General features: G+C 45.8%; 1 protein-coding gene across 4 annotated transcripts in view; it reads left to right on the top strand.

Moving 5' to 3' along the window:
* ATP2B4 (ATPase plasma membrane Ca2+ transporting 4) overlaps positions 1-6,604 on the top strand; it is a 117,405-nt gene extending 110,801 nt beyond the window's left edge. For 3 of the 4 annotated variants that reach the window (XM_032136266.2, XM_032136272.2, XM_032136267.2), the window contains one exon: positions 2,068-6,604. In XM_032136266.2, the coding sequence (XP_031992157.1) occupies positions 2,068-2,376 (309 nt within the window). In that variant the 3' untranslated portion in view covers positions 2,377-6,604. The remainder of the gene's footprint in view (positions 1-2,067) is intronic. The other variant, XM_032136269.2, reaches the window with a different exon arrangement.
* Positions 6,605-18,650: the final 12,046 nt, after the last annotated feature.

The raw sequence follows: 18,650 nt of genomic DNA, 5'->3' as shown, positions 1-18,650 counted from the left end.
AGGAGAAGGCATCGGGTTTGGACTCACTTAATCCAAATTGCCTTGCTCTGAGATTTTATGTAGATCAATGAAAACTTGAGACTTCCTGAAGACCAGATGGAGCCTCCATTCCATCTGATCTCACCTAGATCTGGAGCAAAGGCAACATGACAGGTAAAATTCGCACATTAGATGGTCAAGTAGGAATCAGATAATAAAAATGTGGTCCTCACTTTCTGTTCAGCATGGTGAGTGTGTGCCTGTGCTCCCTGATTCTTCTTGGCTGAGGTGTTGAGCTGATACTATTGAGTGGCAAGGAGTCCTTTGCCTTCTGAGCTTTGAGCACCCTCAGTCCTGGGTGGGTCTGCAGGCTGTAGTAGAGTGGGACAAGATAAAGAAAGCCTTAGCCAGCAGAGACACATTCTCCTCCAGAGAAAACAGACCAACAGTATTGATAGTGAGCCTTCTTTGAGTGGTATTTATGAAGGTTCTGTATGGTGGTAGGAAGCACTGGAACAGGTGATCCAACCAGTTTATTTGGCTGACTCTTTGTATCCTCTGCTGTCTCCAAATTCTTGTGTCTTCTCCTGGAATGTACTTTTTGCTTAAACAGCAGAGGAATGAAAGAGGTACCCTACCCCCACCTTCATCACTCCTACCCCTCCAACCTCAACAGTTTCCCCCACATTACTCCCATTTCTTTTCTGAGTGAAGATTTTTTGGACAAGACTAGGATCAGCCACCTTCCAACAACTAAAACTGTCCGACAACCATTTACCTTTCCCCTGGCCCCTCTCTCCAACTTCCCAGAGCTCCAACCCTCTCCCTCTACCCCAATTCTACCAACCCTGATTCTAAGCCATGCCTCAGAGAGACCCACAGTTCCGAAAAGCAGCGCTGCCAAAATTGCTGGTGCCCGTGGACAAGCAAAAGCTGTTCACAGGCATCAATTACTGTCAGTTTTTTCTTCGTGACTCTGAACTGACCGAATCCCTTCCTTTTTGCGCAGTAGGACAGAGACTATGACACTGGGCAATGCATCTCCTTTTGCCCAGTAAAACCGCACGTGGTTTCCTTTCCTTCATCCTCTTCATCCACCCCATCAGAAAGGCCACTTGTTTGTAGCACTGCCTCCTGGATTAGGTTTCTCTCCCTGGTCCCTTTCATTCCCTTCTCCACATAAGACTATGCTCCTCTTCACAATTTGGAAACAGCTGGAGAAAGCAGCATGATTGGGCACAGCTGCTGTGTATCAGAGACATGAACGCGCATTTGAATTACGAGAGCCAGGTCTTTTCTCAATAGGCAGGAGGAAGGCATCTTTTGACACCTGTATTTTATCCACTTCTAGGGAAGGGGCTGAAGGAGTGAAGTTCTGTGTTATTTGCCGGGAGGGGACACAGTGGTGGTTGTGGGATGTAAAAATATGCATGTTTCCTGGCTGAAAGGGCAAATTATTATTAGAGAGTTTTAAGTTCCTGCATGCTGCTGACACAAATGAAGATTGGTTTGTCTGCCTGGCTGCACAGTATTCATGGTCACTCATCACCCAACGTGTATTATGTGCAGATTGGTGTATGCTGGCTCTTTGAGGTCTTTAAACAGATAACTAAAGCTCAATGCATAATTTTTCCATTCCACAGTCACAAAATGTTTGGCCTCAGCACAGAAATCTACATGTCTGGATCATCTTTTTAAGTTTGGCTATGAATTTGCATCTAGTTCCCATGTCCTTGCCCTCCATCTAAAAGAACTAATGAAACTTCTTGTTTTCTGTTTCATTTTAAAAGTAGATTGTTTGGGAATGCTAACGTTGCTTTGAGTTTTCTACTTTTTTTAATGCAGCTTTCAAAACATCCTAGTTGTCTGCCGTCACTCACCCCAGCCCACCCCACTGCTTGAAAGTTGAGCCATGTGATGTTTCTAGTGCCCCATGATCTCTTCTGATGTGTGTTTGGTTTTGGTTGCTGAGCAGTCATGTTTTATAGTCTGGGTTTTGTTTCTCTCCTAAAACCACCATCTCCTTGTTCTGCTGGCCAATTCTCACCTCCCTATTTTCTCATCCTCCTTTTCCTTCCCCCGGTATAGATCAAAGTGGTCAAAGCGTTCCATAGTTCTCTCCACGAAAGCATTCAGAAACCCTACAACCAAAAGTCCATCCACAGCTTCATGACCCACCCTGAATTCGCCATAGATGAGGAGTTGCCACGAACACCACTCCTGGATGAGGAAGAGGAGGAAAATCCTGACAAGGCTTCTAAGTTTGGGACTAGGGTGCTCCTGTTGGATGGTGAGGTCACTCCATACGCCAATACAAACAACAATGCAGTGGATTGCAACCAAGTGCAGCTCCCCCAGTCGGACAGCTCTCTACAGAGCCTAGAGACATCGGTTTGAATTTTCTTTCTCTGACTCTCATCCCTATGTTCCCTATTTCCATTTTCATCTGTCCCATCTATGAGGTGATGATGGGAATTTTCATCGTCATGTCAGCTGCTGTGTGAACAGCAGTGTGTGTGAAGTGAACCTCTACCTGACCATGAAGAGGCAAGAGCACAGACTTACAAGGATTTCAACTTAAGCTTGACTTGGGGTTTGTAGCGGGACCCAGTCAAACCCCAGGCAGGTCATGGTAGAATCTACTCCTTGGTAGTCACTTGTCATTTTGAAAGAAATGATGACAATCCTCTCGGCATCACCCCACCCCACATTCTCCCCTGATGTTCATCTCCTGAATTCTGGATTTTGTCCTACAAGTCTGTGCCATTTATAAGCTAAGTCGAGGGTTCAGAGGGAGACAAATATCCCCAAGTGAAATATGTTGCAGTAGAGATGGAATGTATAAAATCCGCCAGTAGTGTGATTGTTTTTCAATTTTTCCCACTTTGAAAACTTACACCTAAAGGCCTGTAGGCCTCTAACTCTTTCTGCCCTTTCATTCAAATCTCTCCAAGTTTCTTTGTCTTTTGTCTTCCCTTCCTTTCCTTTTTTTTTTTTTATGATGATTCAGAAAATGGAAAGGATATGGATGAATTGTGTAAACTTAGATCCTTCTCCCTTTTGGCCCAAAAGAACCCTCGATTTAGTTCTAGAATCCAACCAGTTTCTTTGTTAAAAGGGTCCTTTTGAAGCAGTTAAGTGCTGGTAAGAATATTTCTCTGTTGTTGTCAGGTTACCTTCTGCTTTTAAACTGCCATCTTGTCAAGTGCATGTGGTTCTTAAGTGCCAGGGAGATCAGCCTTGCCCATGAAGGTTGCATATGTGTGGTATAGAGTTTTTACCTGAAAGCCTGAGCTTTCTCTTATTCCTAAAGTGGTGGCAAAAGAATGAACTGGGTATGACCCTGCCCCCTTACTGGGCTTGGATATTGAGGACCAGATGCTGCCAAATCTAGGACAAGACAGAACATCAAAGCAGACTTTTGTGGTCTCCTCTTTGGGGTGACCACTGCTTTCAAAGCCATCTGCCAAGGCTCTCCAGGGCAGGACCTGACTGGTGGGGAATGAGTGTTCAGAAGCCTTGGGAGAGGCCAAAGAGCCATTCTAGTATGATCTGAGAAAACCTTCCTGCAGGGGCCAGAAACCTTGAGCTTGGGTGCCTGGGGACCAGCTTCGACATTCTCTACAGTTTCTGATTCTACTTTTTGCCACGTGTCACAACTTTTCCAGTCTCTGAGAAGGTCCCAGCCTTTCTCAAATACTCTGATTTTGAAAATATGTATCCAAAGTGGGAGGCCCCTGTGACATTTTGCCAACTTAAAGGAGAAAAAGACCCCCCACACACGGCACACTCCCCCTTCCTCCAGCCCCTGCTTCAGCCACATGCTCCAGCTGCTGCCCAGTAAAGCCCTGTGCCTTTTTTGCCCTGAATATTGCCCAAAGCATCCCCTTCCCATCTGCCTCTCAGGAGTTGGGGACTTTGCTAGGAGATTTTTTAAGTGTTCCTTACTGGGACAAGGTGGAGCCAGGTTTGCAGGAGCTCCGTTTGTATCCCTGCTGGTGTTGACTTCTGTGCAGGGGCCAGTTCATGTCCCTGACTCTCACCTCCCATTAGATAGATGAAGCCCACCCCCCTTTCTAGAGTGATGAGGGTCAAGAAGAGGGGACGTATGAACTGCCAAATTCCCATGTGAGAGGAAGGTGACCTGATCCACCTAGCCTTTTCTTCTGAATCTGTCCTCCCTCACCCCTTTCACCTGAGCTGTCCACAGTGGGAAACATAAAGAAACAATGCCCCCTACGTATCCCCATGACTACATAATCCATCATCGTAGGAAATAGGAAAGCAAATTTGATTTTGGTTTTGTAAAACGTACATGCTTCAATAATTCTTTTTTGTGTCTTAAATACTCATAGGGGAAAAAAACAGCTCACCCAAGGTGTTAGGTTTCACATATATATTCATCAACTACTTTAGAAGATTTAATTCTATCAAATCTTGTATTACCTCAGATCATTTTAAATAGCAAGCCAATAACGAGCTTTGAAGGCTATTTTACCATTCCTGTTCACAAAAGACTCTCATGGTGCCTGACAGGTTACCCTTGAGGGCTTGTGTCTACTTTTTAAAAGTCAATGGTTTTTTTCTTGTGTTCTAGTTTCCATAATAGGAGAGAAAATATAGACATATATGCAAAAATTATAGTTTTCTTTAGATCAGAAACTGATATTTTTGGGTCAGCCATATGTATTTTGTTTAAAGGATTTAAAATAAAGTGCCGTCATGTAGCCCTGTGGAAGGGAGCACATAACCAGCTGTTTGGCATGACAGGTGACTTAGTATATTTGTAATTGGTTTTAAAACCAATACACCGTACTTTCTTTCTGCAAACAGCCATCTTTATACTTAGGGAAAAAAAATTGTTGGGTTCTAGACTTTTTTAATATAAATTTTGTTGATATGGAATTAAGTAAGTTTAAGTGTCTATGTGCATATGTTTTTTATATAAGTTTTTTCTATTCAGTTTCACTGATCCAACTGGCAGTGGGTAAATACAGCATAAGTTAATAACACTTTTCCCCGAAATGGTGCTTTGGATTTGAAAAGGGTCTGATGGGGAGAAGGAGAACATATCATCCTAGCTTCCTCTCTTAATAAACCTAGAAAAACGGGTAGTAAACTGTGGATAGTCAGGAAAACACCCAGCAAGGGACACAGCTGTCAGGAAATGAATCTTCCCCTCAACCCCCACCATGCAGATGGATAGACAGACTCTTTCCTGACTAGTTATTAGGATCAGGGGCCTCTGTTGGATTTGTGTTTCTTGAAGAATAGCTGGCAGAGTAGTGTCAAAGACACGAATATCTCCTGGTCTATAAGGATACTCTGATTTGAGGTTTGCATTTTTCATGGTTTTTATTTCGTGTTCCCCCTGGAGTTTTCCCTTAGTGAGTTTTTGTGCAAGGATCTTATTTGTGATGCCTTCCCTCCCCTAGAAAGATTTTGTGCAATATATTAAATGGGGACAGAATTCTAAATGGATAAAACAGTGGCTGGTTCTAGCCCTGAGTGACAGTCTTAAGGCTAGGTCCTTCCCATAGTATCGTCTGTCCTCTAGAATGACTCTCCTGTCCCTAAAGGGGTTAAGAGAAAGATCACCTAGAAATCCCTCTGGACACTTGTGGGTTCTTTAGGGTTTGAGTTTCTTCTTCCCCTTGAGCTTCAGAGAGGAGAGTTGGCACGGTTAAATCTGAATGGTTACCTCACTGCTGAAAACACAGAGGGGCATGGCACACTCGCTTGTGCGGAAAAGCCTCTAAATGCATCCCTTCCTTTCTTTCCTGCTTCCTTTGCCTTACAATTGAAGCAGCCCGTGGTACCATCACAGTATGCAGAGACTTCCTCACCTTTCATATCTAGGGACCAACCCCAATGCATTGGTGAGGGTGGGCACTTATAAATGCCTGCTATTGTTAAGCCATTCCAGCCTCTTCCTCTGAATAGACCAGATGCCCTTTCACTTAGTTCAGTGCCAGTCCTTTTGCCTTCCCAACCCTGCTGTTAGGCCTGCTGTTCCCTTTGCTCTTGATTAGGAGAGATGGAAGGAGATGAGCTCCCATAACTGAATTGGCCTTTGGTTCATGTTTTCTCCCCATATGTATATATGCCATATGTGAATATGCCATATATATGTGCCAACAAATCTATCTACGTTGTTCTTTTCAAATTAGCACGCAGATAGGAATTTTGAGTTTCTTCTTCTTTTAGTAACCAGTATAACAAGCACTGGTATTTTTGTACAAAAAAGAAAAGCAAAACAAAAAATTGACTATTGTGGTCTGCATGACATAAACAAACAAATGGTGATATCAAAGCAACGTATACCCCAGTCCAGTGTGTGTTGCCATAATTTGCAATTCAGCTTAACAGCGCACCCAATCTATATTTGCATTTTGATATTATTTAAGCTCTATGTACAAGGTTTTGCATGTATTTATATGGTTCTTAGGAAAAAAAAATGCTATAAACTGGCAAATCTGAAATTCAAATGTGTTGTTCCACTGAGAACAGAAGAAGAAGAGGAGTTTTAAAAGGGATAATTTGTTGGAACCAATAAAGCTTTTTGCTGATGAACAGAAACCAATACTGCTGTGCACTGAGAATAAAAACTCATGCCCACTTGTAACTGTGCTGTCCTCAATGCGTCTCCACTTTTGGGTAATGCCACTGATTGTCTGTTGAAGTTGAGAAGGGAAATGCCACAACCACAAGGACAACCCCATTTAAACAGGCACAGAATTCAGCTTACCACCAGACTCTGACAAACGCTTCCCATCCCTCTGGGCCCTTGCATTGGCTTCATTCCCTTGTAGTGTAAGCTTTGCTTCACCCACCTTGGTTAGAATCCACAATTCAGGAGCTGGAGCTTTTGGAAGAATAAGAAAGAGGCAGTCTTGGCAGTCCTTGCTTTTTTCTTTCCTTTTTTTTTTTTTTTTTTTTTGTTTTTGGTTTTGGTTTGTTTTATATGAAATGTCTTTTAGGAGAATTAGTTTCCCTTATATTAGCTGCCTTTCCCTTGGGTTCTCCACCCTCCCCCTCCCTTCCCTATAGTTTAAAAAATGTCTTTCATTAATTGAGTCTTGCTAGAGACTCATATTAGGCCCCAGTTTCAGGTCAAAACAGCTTCCTGGCAGGTCATTTACATTCTGAGCTTTCATATCTGAGACAACTCCTTCCTGCAGCTCTCATGCAGGTGCACGACGAAGTTCCCCAACCCTCTTTTAAAATATCACAGGGAGGAGCCGGGCACAGTGGTTCACACCTGTTGTCCCAGCTACTGGGGAGGTGAAGGGGCTGAGGCGGGAGGATCGCTTGAGCCCAGGAGTTTAAGTCCAGCCTGGGCAACATGGCAAGACCCCATCTCTAAAATACACACACACACACACACACACACACACACACACACACACACACACAACACACACACACACACACACACACACACACACACACACACACACACACATCATAAGGAGGAAAGGACCTTGTCCACTCCCCAAATTCCTTTAAGAAAAGCGTGACATTGAAGAACGCCTCAAACTCTCCTGGCTATTTTAATAGGCTGGTTCTGAAAGAGGAGCTAGCTGTGGTTGAAAAAGACTTATGGCTGGGTGCAGTGGCTCACGCCTGTAATCCCAACAGTTTGGGAGGCCAAGATGGGCGGATCACCTGAGGTCGGGAGTTCGAGACCAGCCTGACCAACATGGAGAAACCCCATCTCTTCTAAAAATACAAAAATTAGCCAGGCATGGTGGTGCATGCCTGTAATCCCAGCTACTTGGAGGCTGAGGCAGGAGAATCACCTGAACCTGGGAGGCAGAGGTTGCAGTGAGCCAAGATCACGCCATTGCACTTCAGCCTGGGTAACAAGAGTGAAACTCAGTTTCAAAAAACAAAACAAAAAAAAGGTCCGAGCACGGTGGCTCATACCTAATAATCCCAGCACTTCGGGAGGCCGAGGCAGGCGGATCACCTGAGGTCAGGAGTTCGAGACAGGCCTGACCAACATGGAGAAACCCTGTCTCCACTAAAAAAAAAATACAGCCAAGCACAGTGGCTCACGCCTGTAATCCCAGCACTTTGGGAGGCCAAGGTGGGTGGATCATGAGGTCAGGAGATTGAGACCATCCTAACACGGTGAAACCCCGTCTCTACTAAAAAATACAAAAAACTAGCCAGGCGTGGTGGCAGGCACCTGTAGTCCCAGCTACTCGGGAGGCTGAGGCAGGAGAATGGCATGAACCTGGGAGGCGGAGCTTGCTGTGAGCCGAGATTGCACCACTGCACTCCAGCCTGGACAAAAGAGCAAGACTCCATCTCAAAAAAACAAAACAAACAAACAAAAATACAAAAATTAGCCAGGCGTGGTGGTGCATGCCTGTTATCCCAACTACTCAGGAGGCTGAGGTAGGAGAATCACTTGAACCTAGGAGGTAGAGGTTGTGGTGAACCGAAGTCACAGCATTGCACTCCAGCCTAGGCAACAAGAGTGAAACTCCATCTCAAAAAAGAAAAGAAAAAGACTTAAATAATCTGAGATCTTATCCCCACTTTTCTTTTCTGTCCTAGGTTGCTCTCCACAGGCATGAACACATTGCCCACTTAGTTTCTTTAAAATAGGGGATGGAGAATAAATAATGAACTTAACAAACAAAAATGAAAATAGGCTGGGCACGGTGGCTCACGCCTGTAATCCCAGCACTTTGGGAGGCCAAGGTGGGTGAATCACAAACTCAAGAGATCGAGACCATCCTGGCCAACATGGTGAAACCCTGTCTCTACTAAAAATACAAAAATTATCTGGGAATGGTGCCATGCGCCTGTAGTCCCAGCTACTCAGGAGGCTGAGGCAGGAGAATCGCTTGAACCCAGGAGGTGGAGGTTGCAGTGAGCCTAGATTGCACCACTGCACTCCAGCCTTGCAACAGAGCAAGACTTCGTCAAAAAAAAAAAAAAAAAAAAAAAAAAGAAGAGAAAAGAAAGTCTGCTTTTTCCATTGTAGTTTCCCTCCTAAATACTCTTGCTGAAAAGGATGTAACACATATGAACCCCTATACAGTCCTTTCTAAAGCTTGGCCCTCTATTTCTCCTCTCACCCCCACTTTGTGTTTGTTGGACCATAGATCTGTGTCTCTCTGCCATGCCAAACAGAGGATCTTAAGGATCCACGCCTCTTAACCCCAGGATACGGTAAGGAATGGTGAAGAATGAACCTCCTACGTATCATTCTGGCAGAGACCACTATATCCTAAGGCGTTGGCTCAAGAGAATGTAAAGGCCAGCTCAGCAACTTGGACCTAGGTTGTATGGAAAAGAGCATACTCTGTTCTTCCATTCTTTTCCCTTACCCCAGTTTTAGAAAAGAATAATAGCTTTGCCCTCCATCTTTTCTTTTTTTTTTTTTTTGAGATGGAGTTTCACTCTTGTTGCCCAAGCGGGAGTGCAATGGTGTGATCTCGGCTCACTACAACCTCTGCCTCCTGGGTTCAAGCAGTTCTCCAGCCTCAGCCTCACGAGTAGCTGGGATTACAGGCGTGCACCACCACGCCTGGCTAATTTTTTGTATTTTTAGAAGAAACGGGGGTTTCACCATGTTAGCCAGGCTGGTCTCGAACTCCTGACCTCAGGTGATCCACCTGCCTTGGCCCCCGCAAATGCTGGGATTATAGGCACAAGCCACTGCGCCCAGCCACCCTCCATCTTTAGTAATGGTTTGTGAGTCTCCCCTTTCTCCACTAGTCCATATCATCTCTCTGTGGTCATCAGTTTGAAGCTCTCTACCAAGCCCACCTGGTTCCCCAAAGTATACATATGACCAGGCAACTCCCTGACCTACTCTGTGGTGAATCCAAAGAAGGTGACTCCTTGGGTTCCAGTGAGATATTTACCAGCCCCTGACCTGGGTTTGTTAAGGCGTGGCCTTCTTGTCACTACAAGCAGGAAGGAGAATGAGAATGGCATGTCCTTCAACAACAAATAATTTTGAAGCTCTGTTGTAAATAATACATGTAAACATGTTACCATTTCTCTGCAGGATCATTAACATCCAGTTACCTCCACCATGAACCTGAGCTATGAGAGGTACTGACCTATTAGATTCATAGACAGAAAACTTTCAGCTTGAAAGATAGCAGCTTCTGGGTTCTGGGTTTGCCTATGTCCTGATGTAGAACCAATCATAAACAAGTCTTTACTTCTCTGAAACTCTTTTCAAATAATACTTTCCTGGCCCAGCATCATCTCCCTGTCCTCAGAAGACATGCACTTAACAGACAGCAGTCTCTTTAGAATGGCCTCCTGCTGCCTTCTAAAAGGCTGGTGTCAAAACAAAAATGCTAGCTCAGAAGGCAGTGGTTCACGCCTGTAATCCCAGCGCTTTGGGAGGCTGAGGTGGGCAGATCACCTGAGATCACAAGTTCAAGACCAGCCTGGCCAACATGGTGAAACCCTGTCTCTACTAAAAATACAAAAATTAGCTCAGAGTGGTGGTGTGCACCTGTAATACCAGCTACTCAGGAGGCTGAGGCAGGAGAATCCCTTGAACCTGGGAGGCGGAGTTTGTAGTGAGCCAAGATAGTGCCACTGCACTCCAGCCTTCCAGCATAGGTGACAGAACAAGGCTCCATCTCAAAAAAAAAAAAAAAAAAGAAGAAGAAGAAGAATTGAAATGATCTACATATTTGGAAAGCCAGATTACAATCAGAAATTTAACTTCTGCTCATGATCTCTAAGCAAGGGGAAATAACAGAACTGTCTGAGTGGCTAGTGCCATTACACTCACAGGGGATATATCTGTCCCTACTCCTTTTTTTTGTTTTTGAGACAGGGTCTTGCTCTGTCACCCAGGCTGGAGAGCCGTGGCATGACCAAGGCTTACTGCAGCCTTAGACTCGGTTCAAGTTATCCTTCCATCTTAGCCTCTCAAGTAGCTGAGACTACAGGCATGCACCACCATGCCTGTAATTTTTTTTTAAGAGATGGAGACTTACTATGTTGTCCAAGCTGGTGTCAAACACCTGGCCCCAAACTATCCTTCCACCTCAGCCTCCCAAATGTTGGGATTACGGGCATGAGCCACCATGCCTGGCCTGTCTCTACTCTAGAATAGAACTGGGCCCTGTGTTCAAGCTTAAGCATCACATGATTTCTCTGGTGTCTCCTATAATAGAGGACATATAACCATCTTCTTTTAGCACATTCTTTTTCCAAACACAGCACAATTGATTTAAGCTTTCTTGCTATGCTAGACCCAGGAACACTAAATTGAAAGACTGATTTGTGTTTTATAACTCCAGATCTTCATGTCTTCACCTATTTAAAGGAAGTATATATGATAACTCATTTGAAAGAGGGAGTAAGGCTGGGAAGAGCTGGACTGGTACCTAGAGATTGCCTTTAACCATGCTTAAGAGAAGAACAAATATATCCATGATCATCCAAAACTCTTTATTTAAGTCAAGAATTCCTGCATCTGACCAGCCTGGCCAACATGCTGAAACCTCATCTCTACTAAAATTACAAAAATTAGCTGGGCATGGTGGCTCGTGCCTGTAATCCCAGCTTCTCTGAAGGCTGAGGTGAGAGGATCACTTGAACCCAGGAGGCGGAGGTTGCAGTGAGCTGAGATTGCACGACTGCACTCCAGCCTGGGTTACAAAGATAGATCCTGTCTCAATAAATAAATAAATAAATAAATAATAAAAATAAAAATAAAAAATTCCTGCTGGGCGCAGTGGCTCATGCCTGTAATCCCAGCACTTTGGGAGGCCAAGGCAGGCAGATTGCCTGAGCTCAGGAGTTCAAAACCAGCCTGGGCAACATGGCAATACCCTGTATCTACTAAAAATACAAAAAATTAGCCAGTCATGGTGACAGGCACCTGTAATCCCAACTACTCGGGAGGCTGAGGCAGCAGAATCACTTGAATGCGAGAGGCGGAGGTTGCAGTGACCTGAGATCATGCCATTGCACTCCAGCCTGGGCAACACAGCAAGACTTTCTCTCCAGAAAAAAAAAGAAAGAATTCCTACATCTTTCCCATCAAACCTTTTGAATTGAGCTGCTGCTGCTGACCAGGTAGGAAAGGGAAGGGGTTTAAATGTTTTTCTGCTTACTCTTTGATGGAGGAGCTAAATGGCAAAATTAGAGTAAGATTCTGATGTGCAGCTGATTGGAAGGCAGGAGACACATGCCCTGACCTCAACTCCGCTTCTTGACCAGCTTGATTTCCCATCTGTACAAGGAGATCATTAAAGTACATCAATGATTTTCAAATTACATTTTGAAGATCAGAAAGGAACTCCTGAGAGATAATTTAGGGTCGACAGGCGTTCAACAAAAATAGCACGTTTTTAAAATGTTTTTGGGCCAGGCACGGTGGCTCACACCTGTAATCCTAGCTCTTTGGGAGGCCGAGGCGGGTAGATCACTTGAGGTCAGGAGTTCGAGACCAGCCTGGCCAACATGGTGAAACCCTGTCTCTACTAAAAAAAAATTAGCCAGGCGTGGTGGCACATGCCTATAGTCCCAGGTACTTGGGAGGCTGAGGCTGGAGGATTTCTTGAACCCAGGAGGCAGAGGTTGCAGTGAGCTGAGATTGCATCACTGCACCCCAGCCTGGGAGACAGAGTGAGACTCCATCTCAAAAAAAAAAAAAAAGAAAAAGAAAAAGAAAAAATGTTATTGGCTTCCAGGTCAGCTATAGCTTTTAAAAAATGACTTTAGGCCGGGCGCGGTGGCTTAAGCCTGTAATCCCAGCACTTTGGGAGGCCGAGGCAGGCGGATCACGAGGTCAGAAGATCGACACCATCCTGGCTAACACGGTGAAACCCCATCTCTACTAAAAATACAAAAAATTAGCCAGGCGTGTTGGCGGGTGCCTGTAGTCCCAGCCACTCAGGAGACTGAGGCAGGAGAATGGCGTGAACCCGGGAGGCGGAGCTTGCAGTGAGCTGAGATCACACCACTGTACTTCAGCCTGGGGGACAGAGCAAGACTCCGTCTCAAAAAAAAAAAAAAAAAAAAAGACTTTAAAACACTGACCAGCTGGGTGCAATGGCTCAGGCCTGTAATCCCAGCACTTTGAGAGGTCAAAGCAGGAAGATGGATTTAGGCCAGAAGTTTGAGACCAGTCTAGGCAACATAGTGAAACCTCATCTCTATTAAAAATTTTGGCCAGGCATGGTGGCTCACGCCTGTAATCCCAGCACTTTGGGAGGCCGAGGTGGGCAGATCACCTGAGGTCAGGAGTTCAAGACCAGCCTGGCCAACATAGCGAAACTCCATCTCTACTAAAAATACAAAAATTAGCCAGGCATGGTGGTGGACGCCTGTAATCCCAGCTACTCAGGAGGCTGAGCAAGAGAATTGCTTGAACCCAAAAGGGGTTGTAGTGAGCCGAGATTGTGCCACTGAACTCTAGCCTGGGTGACAAAGCGAGACTCCATCTCAAAAAAAAAAAAATTAATTAATTTTAAGAAATTAGCCAAGCATGGTGGTGCACACCTATGGTTCCAGCTACTCAGAAGGCTGAGGTGGAAGGATCACTTGAACCCAGGAGGTTGAGGCAGCAGTAAGCTGTGATGATGCCACTCCAGCTGGGGTGACAGAACAAGACCCCATTTCAAAAAAACAAAAACAAAAAACACTGACCTAGTTCATCCTTAAAGTCCCTGCCAACTCTGAAATGCTATGATTGTAATTAACAAAACAAATAGTCCAAAGTTGAGTGGTAATATAACAAATTGTGTTCAAGCAAACACACAAGCCTAACTTGGATCCTGTCTCAATTATCTACCATTACAATTATCAATGCATGCACAAGTAAAATTCAGCAAAGCTTAATGACTGTAGTCTAGCCTGCTGAGACTATTATCTAGCTGATTCTGCAGTGGAATGATAACCTTCTGCTTTGAAATTTATGTTGGAAAGAGCAGTTGTTTGGGAATGCAGAGAACTAACCCAGTGGAATGGCATAAAATTAGAGAGGAGAAGCGATATGTCTCATCAGAGGTGTCGTGGAAAGAACTTGGTCAGGGAATTAGAAGGCCTGTGTTGTAATGCTGACCCTGAACCTAGTTTGCTCTGGAACCTAAGGGTCTTTCCAACTCTGACACTCTCTCCATTCTTGCTCTCACATCTAATTGCTATTAATAACCACTGGAGAATGTCTACATAAAATTTCTCTTTCATTGCTTTATCTCCCTGGAATGTAGCATTATTGTGTGTGTATTGAACGCGTACTGCATACCGGGACATGTGCCGGCAGGCTTCACATCAGGCTCAGCCACTTGTATCTGCAACAAAGACAAATTTATCCATATCCCTAAAGTGCAGATATGTTTCTTTTTTTCTGTTTCTTTTTTTTTTTTCCCCTACAGAGGGAGATTCGCTGTTGTTGCTCAGGCTGGAGTGCAATGGCTTGATCTCGGCTCACTACAACCTCTGCCTCCTGGGTTCACAGGATTCTCCTGCCTCAGTCTCCCGAGTAGCTGAGATTACAGGCGTGCGCCATCACACCCAGCTAATTTTTGTATTTTTAGTACAGATGGGATTTCTCCGTGTTGGTCAGGCTGGTCTTGAATTTCTGACCTCAGGTGGTCCACCCACCTTGGCCTCCCAAAGTGCTGGAATTACAAACATGAGCCACAGTGCCCAGCCTCTTTTTTTTTTTTTTTTTTTTTTGAGCTGGTGTTTCACTCTTATCACCCAGGCTGGAGTGCGATGGCGGGATCTTGGCTCACTGCAACCTCCACCTCCTGGGTTCGAGCAATTCTCCTGTCTCAGCCTCCCGAGTACCTGGGATTACAGGTGTGCGCTACCAAGCCTGGCTAATTTTTTTTTTTCTTTTTTTCTTTTTCTTTTTTTTTTGTATTTTTAGTAGAGACGGGGTTTCACCATGTTGATCAGGCTTGTCTTGAACTCCTGACCTCAGGTGATCCTCCCACCTCCGCCTCCCAAAGTGCTGGGATTACAAGCATGAGCCACCACACCGAGCCTACTTATTTTTTTCTAAATCAAATCTAGCACTGAACTAGCTTGCACTCACCAAGATCAGTGAGAGGTCTCTCTTTAGTGATTTTTTGTCATCTCGTCTCCTCCCCCTCGGATATTGATCCACTCACTCACTCACTATTTATGGTGCCAGGCACTGCGGATAAACAAAATAAAGTCCCTTACGTCTTAGAATGTAGTCTTGCGGAGGAGAAACAAACAAGTAAGCCAGGCGTGGTGGTGTGTACCTGTTGTCCCAGCTACTCAGGAGGCTGAGGCAGGAAGATCACTTGAGCCCAGGAGTTCGAGGCTGCAGTGAGCTATGATCACATCACTGCACTCCAGCCTGAGGGACAGAATGAGACCCTATTGCTAAAAAATTAAAATAAATTAAATTTTAAAATTTAAAGAAACAAGTAAATATATAGCATGTCAAGTGGTGATAAGAACCAGGGAGGAGGCCGGGCGTGGTGGCTCATGCCTGTAATCCCAGCACTTTGGGAGGCCGAAGTGGGTGGATCACCTGAGGTTAGGAGTTTGAGACCCCGCCTGGCCAACATGATGAAACCTTGTCTCTATTAAAAATACAAAAAATTAGCTGGACGTAGCGGCACACACCTGTAATCCCAGCTACTCGGCAGGCTGAGGCAGGAGAATCACTTGAACCCAGGAGGCAGAGGCTGCAGTGAGCTAACGCCATTGCACTCCAGCCTGAGAAACAAGACTAAAACTCCATCTCAAAAAAAAAAAAAAAAAGCGGGGTGGGGGGCCAGGAGCGGTGGCTCATGCCTATCTATAATCTTATCACTTTGGGAGGCCGAGGTGGGCGAATCACCTGAGGTCAGGAGTTTGAGACCAGCCTGATCAACATGGCGAAACCCCGTTTGTACTAAAAATACAAAAATTAGCTGGGCGTCGTGGCGGGTGCCTGTAATCCCAGCTACTTGGGAGGCTGAGGGAGGAGAATCACTTAAACCTGGGAGGTGGAGGTTGCAGTGAGCTGAGATCACGCCATTGCACTTGAGCCTGGGCAACAGAGTGAGACTCCATCTCAAAAAAAAAAAAAAAAAAGAAAGAAAGAAAGAACGCCCTGGTTAGTAAGTGAAATGCTCTACTCACTCAAGACGGGCACCAAAAAGAATGCCTTCACCTGTGCCTTCCCTGTTCTGGTCCCCCACTCCTGTTGTCACATTCACTGTCTGGGCCCCAGGCAGGCCCTCCACCCTCCTCACCTCCATGGAGACAAGCCGTGCCCTCATCTAAGTCCTGACGTGACTAATAACCCTGCCCCCTCTGCTGAGGAGTGCCCCCTTTCTGCACAGCTCTGGGGTCGGAATCTCTGTGTGTGTGCTTGAAAGAGAGAGGCCGGCTCACTCACAGTGGGCTGTTCGCACTCACTCCCTCTGGGCTAAGGGATGGTGTGGGGCTGCTCGAAGGTATTTGCTCATCCCTACACGCCTCACAGCTACCTCTGCTTTGTGGCTGTGCAGCTGGCAGGTCTCAAGGGACACTGGGGAGGCTGCCAAACAGAGAACCCCAGAAGGAACAAGGAGGCAGAGGCCTGCTTTGCTCTCAGGGCACCAGACTTAAGAAAAGTGTTCTAGGCTGGGTGCAGTGGCTCACGCCTGTAATCCCAGCACTTGGGGAGGCCGAGGAGGGCGGATCACCTGAGATTGGGAGCTCGAGACCAGCCTGGCCAACATGGCGAAACCCCATCTCTACTAAAAATACAAAAATGAGCCGGGCTTGGTGGCAGGTGCTTGTAATCCCAGCTACGTGGGAGGCTGAGGCAGGAGAATCACTTGAACACAGGAGGCAGAGGTTGTGGTGAGCTGAGATCGTGCCATTGCACTCCACCCTGGGCAATGAGAGAGAAACTCCATCTCAAAAAATAAAAAAGAAAGACAGAAAGAAAAAAAGAAAAGGGTTCTCAGGCCGGGCACGGTGGCTCATGTCTGTAATCTTAGCACTTTAGGAGGCTGAAGCGGGTGGATCACCTGAGGTCAGGACTTCAAGACCAGCCTGGCCAACATGGTGAAACCCTGTCTCTACCAAAGTACAAAAATTATCTGGGCATGGTGGCACATGCCTGTAATCCCATCTCCTTGGGAGGCTGAGGCAGGAGAATCGCTAGAATCTGGGAGGTGGAGGTTGCAGTGAGCTGAGATCGCATCATTGCACTCTAGCCTGGGCAACAAAGTGAGACTCCATCTCAAAAAAAAAGAAAAAAGAAAAGAAAAGAAAAGGGTTCTCTTACCCATCAGCAGTACCAACCCACCTCTTCCATTAGGGTTTGGCCTAAGCAGGGGAACAGAAACTTCCCCTAGTCTGCTCACACACTCTTTGCTTGCGAATACATACTCCTCACTCTTCTCAAGGGTCTCAGGTAGAGCGGGGACAGGGAGCAGAGAAATGTTTCTGTACTTTTCTAAATCTTTCTTTCCTAACCTCAGTCTCTCACTTTAACTTCAAAAGGAGGCATTTGCTGCCTTTGTTTTCTGTTTCAGACTTGTCTGGACTGGAGAGGCCTCCAGGATATATGCAAATACATGAGGAAGGGTGGGTGGGGGTTGCCACCATTAAGGCTTCCTGTGTCTTCTTCTATCATGGTTGTCCCAGCCCTCAAACCAAAAACAACGCCTGATTGGGATCGTCTTTCACACAGGACAATTTTGGCATTTGTTTCGTTTGTTTTTTTTTCAAGACTGCTCCTTGCCCTGTTGCCCAGGCTGGAGTGCAATGGCATGATCTCAGCTCACTGCAACCTCCACCTCCCAGGTTCAAGCAGTTCTCCTACCTCAGCCTCCCAAGTAGCTGGGACTACAGGCACGCACCACCATGCCCAGCTAATTTTTATATTTGTAGTGGGGACAGGGTTTCACCATGTTGGCCAGGCTAGTCGCCAACTCCTGACCTTGTGATCCACCTGCCTGGGCCTCCCACAGTGCTGGGATTACAGGTATGAGCCACCATGCCCGGCCCAATTTTGGCATTTGGAAGCACAGAAATGCTGGGCGTGGTGGCTCATGCCTGTAATCCAAACACTTTGGGAGGCCGAGGCAGGCGGATCACGAGGTCAGGAGATCAAGACCATCCTGGCTAACAGGGTAAAACCCCCGTCTCTACTAAAAATGCAAAAATTAGCCAGGCATGGTGGCCCACGCCTGTAATCCCAGTTACCCAGGAGGCTGAGGCAGGCGAATCACTTGAACCCGGGAAATGGAGGTTGCAGTGAGCTTAGATTTTGCCATTGCACTCCAGCTTGGGCAACAAGAGCAAAATTCCGTCTCAAAAAAAAAAAAAAGGAAGCACAGAAATACAAAACCTACTGGGTTTTTTTGTTTTTTGAGGCAGGGTCTTGCTATGTTGCCCAGGCTGGTCTTGAACTCAGGCTCAAAGTGATTCTCCCACCTCGACCTCCCAAAGTGCTGGGATTACAGGAGTAAACCACCATGCCCGGCCTCAAAAGCTACTGTTAACACTTTGGTAGGGCAAAGGAGACCCAACACAGGGTGCAGGTTACCCTTCCTATGAGGATAGAGAGGACAAGTCTTTTTTCTTTGGCTAAGGAGAGCACAGCAGGAAAAAACATTAGCTGCTGATTTTTTCCTCCATGGCCCACCCTATTGTTACTGGAAAGGGGTCCGAATCCAGACCCCGGAAGAAGGTTCTTGGATCTC

This window comes from Hylobates moloch, unplaced genomic scaffold (assembly GCF_009828535.3).
Source record: "Hylobates moloch isolate HMO894 unplaced genomic scaffold, HMol_V3 SCAFFOLD_18, whole genome shotgun sequence".
NCBI classification, from domain to species: domain Eukaryota; kingdom Metazoa; phylum Chordata; class Mammalia; order Primates; family Hylobatidae; genus Hylobates; species Hylobates moloch.
This window is presented reverse-complemented; position numbering and strand designations above follow the sequence as displayed.